At 48.3% G+C, this 9,195-nt stretch overlaps 1 protein-coding gene across 1 annotated transcript; it reads right to left on the bottom strand.

Annotated features, from left to right (window-relative positions):
- Nucleotides 1-4,547: 4,547 nt before the first annotated feature.
- Nucleotides 4,548-7,714, bottom strand: LOC102214931 (protein glass-like). The gene is made up of 2 exons (XM_005747695.2): nucleotides 7,176-7,714; nucleotides 4,548-6,173 (listed from the first exon to the last, which is right to left on the bottom strand). Exons 1-2 carry the CDS (start codon nucleotides 7,366-7,368, stop codon nucleotides 5,131-5,133), a joined length of 1,236 nt encoding a protein of 411 aa, XP_005747752.1. The 5' UTR covers nucleotides 7,369-7,714; the 3' UTR covers nucleotides 4,548-5,130.
- Between the last annotated feature and the right edge of the window lie 1,481 nt (nucleotides 7,715-9,195).

Here is a 9,195-nt window from a genome sequence, read left to right as displayed (position 1 = left end):
TGTAGCTAAATGTCGCCTTTTGAGGTGTTTGAAAATATAGTCTGAGGTGTTACAACTTAGTCATGTACTCAGTGTGTACTCAATGTAGCTAAATGTAGCTACATTTGGTACACACGGCGCTGCTTTTAAAACGACGTCTGGTTATCAGAGAATGTGATCGACAGTTTCAAATACACACTGTGTTATCCTCAATCATTAGCTCAGAAGCTCTGGATGCTTCCAGAAAGAGGCCAATCCAGAGAAAGTAGGCTTTTAGGGAGGGGAACCTTAACGAGACAGTAGCTTGTTTCTGACAAAGACAATTTTTAAAAACTGTGAATCATGCAAAGCTACTCTAGAATGTGACAATAATAGGTCCCCTTTAACGCTGCAGGGGAGCTCCACCTGTGAGGGGGAGAAACCAGAGTGCCTGACATCGTTTAAAGACATTAACCAGAGCAGGTTCAACATGAAAACTGTGTGGGATAAAATCAGTTTCCTTCTCTGATGAGTCATAACGCACGGATCACACTTCTATTGCACTCTCCAGTAAGACTGTGACAAACAAAATGCATCCCGTCGACTGATGATGACGATATATCAATACAAGTGGTTCTTCCTCGTTGTTGCATGATGCAATATGTTGATATACTTCTTTATATCTCTATACTCCGCCTGCCTGTTTTCTAATGGAAGTGAGAGCTTCAGGGACGGCTCGTGTTCCAGACTCTCCTGTTTACGCTGTTGTTGGTCTTCTTTTATGCACGACTGAATGTACGAATGTGGCTTTCTATACGATATCGTTGTTTACACACTAAGCTCGTGCTTTACAGGTGTTCTTACATTTCTATCAGGTGTTGTATGTACGATGCAACAATAAATTTGGAATGCAATGCAAACAGGAGAGTAAGTGTGGATCTGTTCTCGCGCCGGGATGGTCCTGGCTGGCGCCACGCCGCCCCCTGCTGCCTGAAAGCACAACAGCAGCTCGAATGCTGCCGTCTGTCAGCCAAGTTTATTCTTGCAGCAGGATGAATGAAACCACACTTGCAGCTTTTTCAGCTTATAAATGTGAAGAACCTTCTAACGCAGGGGTAGGCAACTCCAGGCCTCGAGTGACGGTGTCCTACAGGTTTTAGATGTATCCATGATCCATCACAGCTGATTTAAAGGGCTAAATGACTCCTCAGCATTTCTTGAAGTTCTCCAGAGGCCTGGTAATGAACTAATCATTTGATTCAGGTGTGTTAACCCAGGGTGAGATCTAAACCCTGCAGGACACCGGCACTCGAGGCCTGGAGTTGCCTACCCCTGCTCTAATGCAACACAAACTCACCTCAAAGCTCCACAAAATCTTTTTTCAGATCCAAGCTTAATACTGGCTTTTACAAGCTCATATTTTTATATAAATGTTATTGTGATTTACCTTTCTGACTCACATCAGCTGCTGAAGCAGGGCTGCTTTGTTACAGCAAAACTCACGTTTATCAAAGAATCTGGAAACTTGTGTATTTATGAACTTTACTCATAATTCAGCCGACAAAACTAAAAGAAATGAATCAATGTGAACCGAACGAGAGCTGCCACAGGACAGAGAAGTGCTGAACAGAGAATATGACAATAATATATCAATAATTTATCTCAATTACATCGCTGGAAGCCAAATTTGTTGTTTAAATTAAAATTCTAAACTCAAAGTAACAAAACGTCCAATTTACAGTGAACACCTCATCTGTATCTGACACAGGGCTGAAGATATACCACGGGCCTTGAATGCAGCAGAGCTCTCATCAGGTAAGCACAGCAAGACACCTGGACTGTGTTTAACGTGGCGTCTGTATCGATGCTGCAGGAAGCAGCTTCAACTCTGAGAGAAGAATCTGAAAGGGTCACAACAAACTCAGGAAAGGTTTCAATTTTTTGTTCAACATCAGGAACCAGGAAGAGCAAGTTCTAGTTCTGGGAAGCTCTTCCTCTGAGCAGGAGGAGCCAGTATCAAACAGATGGCTCCAAGTTTCTCAGCTCAGTGAACCGACACAGATCTGCTCACCTCACAGGTTAACATGACGTCGACAAACAGATGCTGCGTTGATGTTATTGATGCTTTTGGACCAACAAAACAGCTTTTTACACCTGCACTCGGAGTGATCTGATTGGTCAGTAGGTGATTTTGTTGATGCCTGGTCTTGAACGCGACCGTCTTCACCGCAGGTTAGGCCTCGACAGCGAGTTGGCACGACGGTCTCCTGAGAGGCGGAACTTCAGGACTTCTCAGCCTCTGTACGCCGCGCTGATGAGCCGACGCTCTGACGGCGGTTTCAGCAGAAACACTGAAACCTTAATAAATAGACTGTACGATGTGATGGCCGACCTGGTGCAGACATGAACTCCACCTGGTTCCTGTGAGCTGCAGGTAAACACGGTGGACAGGTGAGTGTGCTCTGCAGGTGCTAGCACTGATCACTATTAGGCAGCTTCAGCATAATTCAGATAAAAATTCACTCGCTTGTATTTCATCAGCCTTTCCGTTCGTCCTGTTGGGAATAACTGAGGAAACAAGGAGCGTGCACACTTTCACTTTCACAGATTGTGGAATGAAATATTTGAATAAAGGCTTTAAAATGTGATCCTAAAGCAGAGCAGCTGTTTGTACTCGCTGACTTACATGGTATTTGTCATGAACTCAGTTACTTTCCTCTCAGAGTTAAAAGCTGCGTCCTGACATCTGTCAGATCTGATAGCTTAACAGTCTCACAGGTGGAGGCAGTTTTTATACTTTTACATACATTTGAAGAGCTCAGGTGGGTCTCAGGAGTTTTACCAGGATCGCTGATTTGAGAGACTTGACCTGAGAAAATGAGCTCAGCTGATCTGAGCTCAGTGAACTGTCTGAATAATAAACCAGGGGCGGAGACCTGTCAATCACAGACAGACCCGCCCACTTCCAAAACACTGAGATGGAGAAAACACTTCACTCGCAGTGTGATGTCACAGCTCTATGCTCAGCTGTTATACTGTCTTATTTCACTAAACATCATGGTTACCAGCCCATCAGCATATACTGCCCTCTGGTGGCATATCTGTGCTCTGCACACTGTGTGATGTCCTGATACCTGTCACCTCATCAGGTTTTTTTGTTTTGACTTCTTTAGCCTCACTGAGTCAAAATAAAACTTTTCGTTTTCAGAGTCAGGGTCCACGTGTGTCTTTTTACCTCGTTTATTAACAGCCACATTTAACCCTTTAACCACCCGAGCACTCACCACGACCTCTTTACCTGTCAACTTCCTGTCCACAAACAGCCTCATTCGTGAGTTTAAAGTCTATTTTCCTTTCATATGCCTTCAAGACTCTTAAGCTGCTTCCATGCTGGCACAGTGTCGGAGGTGAGCCCTGATAACGCTGGTCGGGGAGGGCAGCTTAAGGTAGAGGCGTACCTAACGAACTGGCAGCTCAGTGAGGTGTTTCAGGAAGCGCCTCGTGGTGCAAAGTAAGCAGACAGTTGTGATAACAGACGGGTATATTTGTGATGGAAACAGAAGAAACAAAGCGCCACGCAGGAAGTGACCCGCGAGGAAAATAAATAGATAAATAACAATGTCCACGTAGCTGCCTTCAAACGCCGCCAAGTCCCGTTAGAGAGAAACCGTGTCAAAGACGGGAGGACGAGGAGGAGCGTGCTCTTCATCCTCTGCAGTTTCCCGTCGCTCGCCCACGTCTTCACACGTCGGCCCGCGGCGTCTCACTTTCAGTTCCTGCTGCAGCTCGCTCTGATCACACCTACAGACTCACAGCTGCGGCTCAGTCACATCCTCTGCTCTGATTGGTCAGCCGCTATCTGACCGACAGCTTCACCAGTTTTCTGTTGTTCACATAAATCCGTAAATCTGCTGACAGCAGCAGGGACGCACCGATCCGACGCTTCACCCACGAAAAACTGGCTTCAGGTGTTCCTCGCCGGGAGGCAGAGAGCGAGCGTCGCCTACAGCAGCTGAAACACTCGCTGCAGGCTTCAAGTCTAATTCTACAGTTTGTGCTTTGTGAGCTTTTATTTTTTAAAGACTGGATTCTTCCAACCGCCAGTCGCTCTGATCCGGGATCTGTGGTCAGTGTTTAAAAAGCAAAGCCCACAAACTGTGACGATCCGGGAAAAATCTCCATCAGCCAGGATTTGTCCCAGAAACTGATCGAGCACAAAGACGGCTCATCGCTGCCGACGCTTTAAATACATTTACTTAAACTTCTGGAAAGTCCTAAAGTGTCTGAGTGAGCTTCATGATGCCAGAACATAATCTGAATAAAAGCCGAAGGTAAAATCTAAAACACGGCCCGTTGTTACACGACAGGAACCGTTTCAGGTTATGAAACTGGCTGATAAGGCAGGGGTGGGCAACTCCAGGCCTCGGAGGGCCGGTGTCCTGCAGGTTTTAGACGTGTCCTTGAACCAGCACAGCTGATTTAAATGGCTAAATTAGCTCCTCAACATGTCCTGAAGTTCTCCAGAGGCTGGTAATGAACTAATCAGGTGATTCAGGTGTGTTGACCCAAGGTGAGACCTAAACCTGCAGGACACCAGCCCTCGGGGCCTGGAATTGCCCACCCCTGTGATAAGGGGTTAAAACGCCCTCTGCTGGTAGGTCCGTCACTCGCTCGCAATAAAAGTGATTTTTAATCTCACCGAGTGACAGATAAATACATAAATATAAAGTTTGTGCTCTGATTGGAGCTGAGTGTGGAGGATTTCCTGCGCCTCCTCACACACGGAGAGGAGCAGACAGCAGGAGCATGTTAGCATGGAGCTAAAAGCTAAAAAACAAGAGAAGAAGCTGGGATGGGAAACGCCATCGCTGAGCAGTGTTTGAAGTTTTACACACAGAGAAAGAAATCTGTGGGTGCATCAGCACGAAACGCTGCCCGCCCACCGTCGCTGTTAGCGTGCTCTCTGCTGCGCCAGCTGCTAACGCGAGTAAACACAGAACACCTGAAATGGCTTCAGCTGCCTGAAACATCAGACCGGTGCATCCCTGCAAAGCGACGTCATCGGTCATACATCCAGCTTTCATTCCATGACTGTGATTGGCTGCTGTGTCTGAGCATTTCTGCCCGGTCATTCCGCTCCATCTTAACGGCGTCCATTCCCGAAGCGCCCAATCAGGCGTTAGCCACAAAGCACATGTCCTTCTTCATGTGAATCTGCAGGCCGCTGGCGCTGGTGAAGGTCTTGGCGCACTGCGCGCAGCGGTATGGTTTCTCTCCCGAGTGCGTGCGCTTGTGCTTCTTCATGGTGTCGCCGTCGCTGAAGGTGCGGCAGCAGAACGGGCAGCTGTACGGCCGCTCGCCCGTGTGGATGCGCAGGTGACGCCGCAGGTTTCCTCTCTGGCTGAAGCTCTTGGAGCAGAAGGTGCAGCGGTGCGGCCGCTCCCCTGTGTGCGTGCGCAGGTGACGCCGCAGGTCCGCCGACTGCGCAAACGACTTGCAGCACCAGTCGCAGGCGTAGGTCTTCCTCTTCTGCTCCAGGTGGAGGCGGAGGCTGGCGGCCTGTCCGAAGGCCTCACCGCAACGCGGGCAGCGATGGACAAGTTCGGGGATGAAAGCGGAGGCTGTGCTGTCTCCGGCTGCCGGCTTCTCCTGGGAGGACTTCCTGCTCCGCTCAGCTTCCTGCCTCTCAGCGCGCACCACCACCACCGTCCTCTCCGCCTCCGCCCTGCTCCAGAACTCTTCGGCGGCACCGTTTGCGGCCTCGGTCAGAGAGTCCGTGCGACCTTTGGGCTTGCTCACGCTGTACTCCTCTGGTTCGGCTTTGATGAGCGCGGGGGGCGGAGCCCGGGGTTCCTCCCTGAGCACTGCAGGAACTTCAATGTGAATTTTGGGGACGGAGACAGTAGGAGGGTTTAGGGAGGAGTGCGAGGTGACAGGTGAAGTTTTCCCATACGCTTCCTGTAGACGGTCAGGCTTTGGTGCCACGTCCCGCAGCTCCAAGAGCTTCTTCTCCACAGGCAGGTGCACCGGCCCCGGAGAGGAGTCGCTGTGGACCGCCAGCAGCTGCACAGACACCACCTGCTCATGGGTGGGCTTGTCCACGTTCGGCGGCCTGGGTGGGTTCGGGCGAGAGTCCGGCTCTTCGGAGCGAGGCCTCCACTCGGGCTCACCAGGCTGGTCGGGAGCCGCCAAACCAAGACTGGACCTGGTGGACTCTGAAACACAGAAAGCAAACAGTTGATGCGACCGAACGACGTCCAGCACGTCAGCAGAAACATTCGACTCACACCTGGAGCTCCAGAGTTTACACTTGTTTTTGGGCCCCAAGAAAAGCTTTGCATGATTACATTTCAAAATAAGCTCCCTTTGTGTTACACTGTCACTCCTGAATAGTGACAGCCCCTTGTCCTCTAAGCCAGCTGTCTTCAGATTGGCTGCTCTTCATAAACAGGAGGTAGGTGGGGCCATTTAAAAAATTTTTTTTGTACTTATACTGACCTCAATATTTAAAACAGGACATAAAACAAAGCAGAACAGCTCCATGTTAAGCAGTAGTGCCACCAGGCGTCAGCCAGTTATCCTCATTATTTTAGAGGTTGAGATATTTTGACAGGTTATCGAACATAAACAACTCCTTTGCGCTCACCGTCTGGTTTCTATGCAAATGTGTGTGTTTTTTTACAGTTCAATGTGCTGTACCGTAAATATGTACGGAATTCCCCTTTAACAGAAACCCGAATGACCGAAAGTCCTTCAAACTTCCTGAAAGTCAGCTCTCCCCAACTGACACCTCACGCAAAGCTCCTCATAGTCAATGTGACAGTCTGTCAATTTAATGCTCAGCTGTGTTCCCCCCTTTATGTTTAATGGGGTAAATGAGATACGTTGTGTAAATAAACTTTAAATGAAAACACTGCGTGAATAAAAGTGAAATGAGTACCTACATCAGGTGACTCTCATTAGGCTCGAAGGCAAAAGGGAACTGACACGAAAAATGACAGAAAGTCACATCTATCGTAAAAATGTCGGTAAAATCAGACTGTTTGAATGATGCCGAATACACAAATCCGTCCTTAACAACACATAAAACCGTGAAAATCTGCAGTTAAGCCTGAATTTAACGTTAAAACGGCGTATTTCTATTAAACAGGCGGATTTTCATCGCAGTTCTGAATGCGCGTTCTCTCGCGGAGCTAGCCGGCTAGTTCGGCCCTTACTCAGCCACTCGGTCCCGGCCTCCAGGAGCAGGATGTCCCGCAGCTGCCTCCGCAGGCTCTCGTTCTCCCGCTTGGCTCTGGCAGTCTCCTCCCGGTACTCGGCCACCGTGTCCTCCACCACGTCCAGGATCTCCTTCACCACCACCGTCAGCCGCTCCGTCAGGTAAGCGTTCAGCAGCTGCAGCTTGGTCATTTTGATGCTGGGACCTCCAACAGCTGCATCCACACCGGAAACAACAAACCCGACAGGAAACGCTCTTGCTCAGCTCCGGTCTTTCAAAATTAAAGCGTGGTCATCAGTCTCTGTCCGCAGACTCCATCGCTGAAACTGGAGCTCAGCCTTGTTGGACGGCCTGTTGCTATAGTAACCTCATAGCAGAGATGTGACATATCTGATGATGTCATGAAAGATGCTCCAACAGCACAAACACGGTCCAGAGGTCCAGTTCAGGTGACGCTAGCAGAAAGCTAGCAGCTACAGCCGCCTGTATTAACTTCCACCTGCCGGTCAAAGAGGCCACGCCCCTAGCAATGCAAACTTTAGAGGGTGAGTTATACAAACAGCTGTTATGACGGGGAAATGATCCACAGAGACCAAACAGTTTGTGTATCCGGCTGTAAACATGTTTATTACTGCTGTAAGGATTTAACATAGGAGTCTATGGGACTGGTTCCCCTCTTATTTTGAAAGAACTACCAGGAAAGTGTGTGTCAGACTGAGCACCTGTAACACGTTTGTAAATGCAGTTTCACACTGTGACCACTGGAGGGCAGGAAACACATGATTCTCAGTATAAGGGTCTTATTCAAAGTAAGAGTCAAAAACCTGGGAAATTATTTAAAGAAAGAAAATACAAATCTCATAAGCTTTTTTTAATCACAATAAAAACACAGAAATATATCAAATGTTTAATATGAGCTCATTTTTCATTTGATGGCAGAAACACGTCTCAACAAAGCTGAGACTGAAGCAATAAAAGGTAAGAAAAGTATCCTCCAACAGACCAGCTGCTGTCCTCGGCTCACAGACATCACAGACTAATGTTAGAGAGGAAACACAGACCTGTGCCGCTGACATCATCATTTTTTGTGTTTTGTGCAGCTTTATTTATATTTGATATATCATCCTAACTTTTTCACAGTCGAGGTTGTACGAGGCGTCGTTGAGTTGAGCAGATTTCGTGGTGCTTGTCTTGACCAATAGAAATCTTCCTCACAGGGTTGATTTCAGGTTTTAATTTGGGGCTGATGTCGCAGATTCTGCTAAATATGGGTCAGAGTCTGGTTGTTGGATCAGGGATTTCAACTTTTGTAAAAGCAGATCTGGTGGCAGAGAGGCACTAACATCAATGAAAAGGGTTTGAGCTTTCATCTTGAGGCTTTTATTTTGAAGGCTCTGTCAGAAGGTGCTTTTAAGCCTGAGCCAGCTCGATACTGAAGGAAAGATGGAAAGAGGGAGAGGAGGGCAGCTACTACTACGACACACACTCTCTTTCACACACACACACACACACACACACTCTTAAAGCACCCCTCCCTTTCCTTTCACCTCTTGCGGTGGAGCAGACGGAGCTGCTGCACAGACTCTCTGCATCACAAATCAAACAGATCTTAGTGAGAGGAGGCTGAGCGAGCCACAGCATCATTTAATAGAAGATCTGACGGGTGTTTCGCCGAGCGCAGCGTACTGTCATCTCTCATTTCAGCTCCTATCGCTCACATCGGGGGATCTGTACCTCCCACTTCTCCTGCAGAGACACGATGAACCTCACCCTGCAGCTTACCGTGCTGGACTAGGACCAGGTGAGCGTCCCGGGAAAAATCTTTCAGTTTCACAGGTTGGATGTGCAGGACATGTGCGGCTGCCTCCGCCTGGGTGGGTGTGTCGCTGCATCAGACCTCCAGCTGGATTCTTCTCTTTTTTTGTCTGCCTGTGATGAAGATGAAGGTTTTGGTGCATTCATACAAAGTGTGTGTGTGTGTGTGTGTGTGTGTGTGTGTGTGTGTGTGTGTGTGTGTG

The sequence above is a fragment of the Pundamilia nyererei genome, unplaced genomic scaffold, assembly GCF_000239375.1.
Source record: "Pundamilia nyererei isolate P.nyererei 1_Seehausen unplaced genomic scaffold, PunNye1.0 scaffold00202, whole genome shotgun sequence".
NCBI lineage: Eukaryota > Metazoa > Chordata > Actinopteri > Cichliformes > Cichlidae > Pundamilia > Pundamilia nyererei.
The sequence above is the reverse complement of the archived record's forward strand: the minus strand, read 5'-3'. Positions and strand labels throughout refer to the sequence as shown.

Bases quoted from the DNA above. Each gene is read 5' to 3' on its own strand.
- LOC102214931 (XM_005747695.2), bottom strand. From the start codon at position 7,368: ATGACCAAGCTGCAGCTGCTGAACGCTTACCTGACGGAGCGGCTGACG. The intron at 6,174-7,175 runs GTAAGGGCCGAA...TCTGTGTTTCAG, and splicing joins GGCCGGGACCGAGTGGCTGA to AGTCCACCAGGTCCAGTCTT.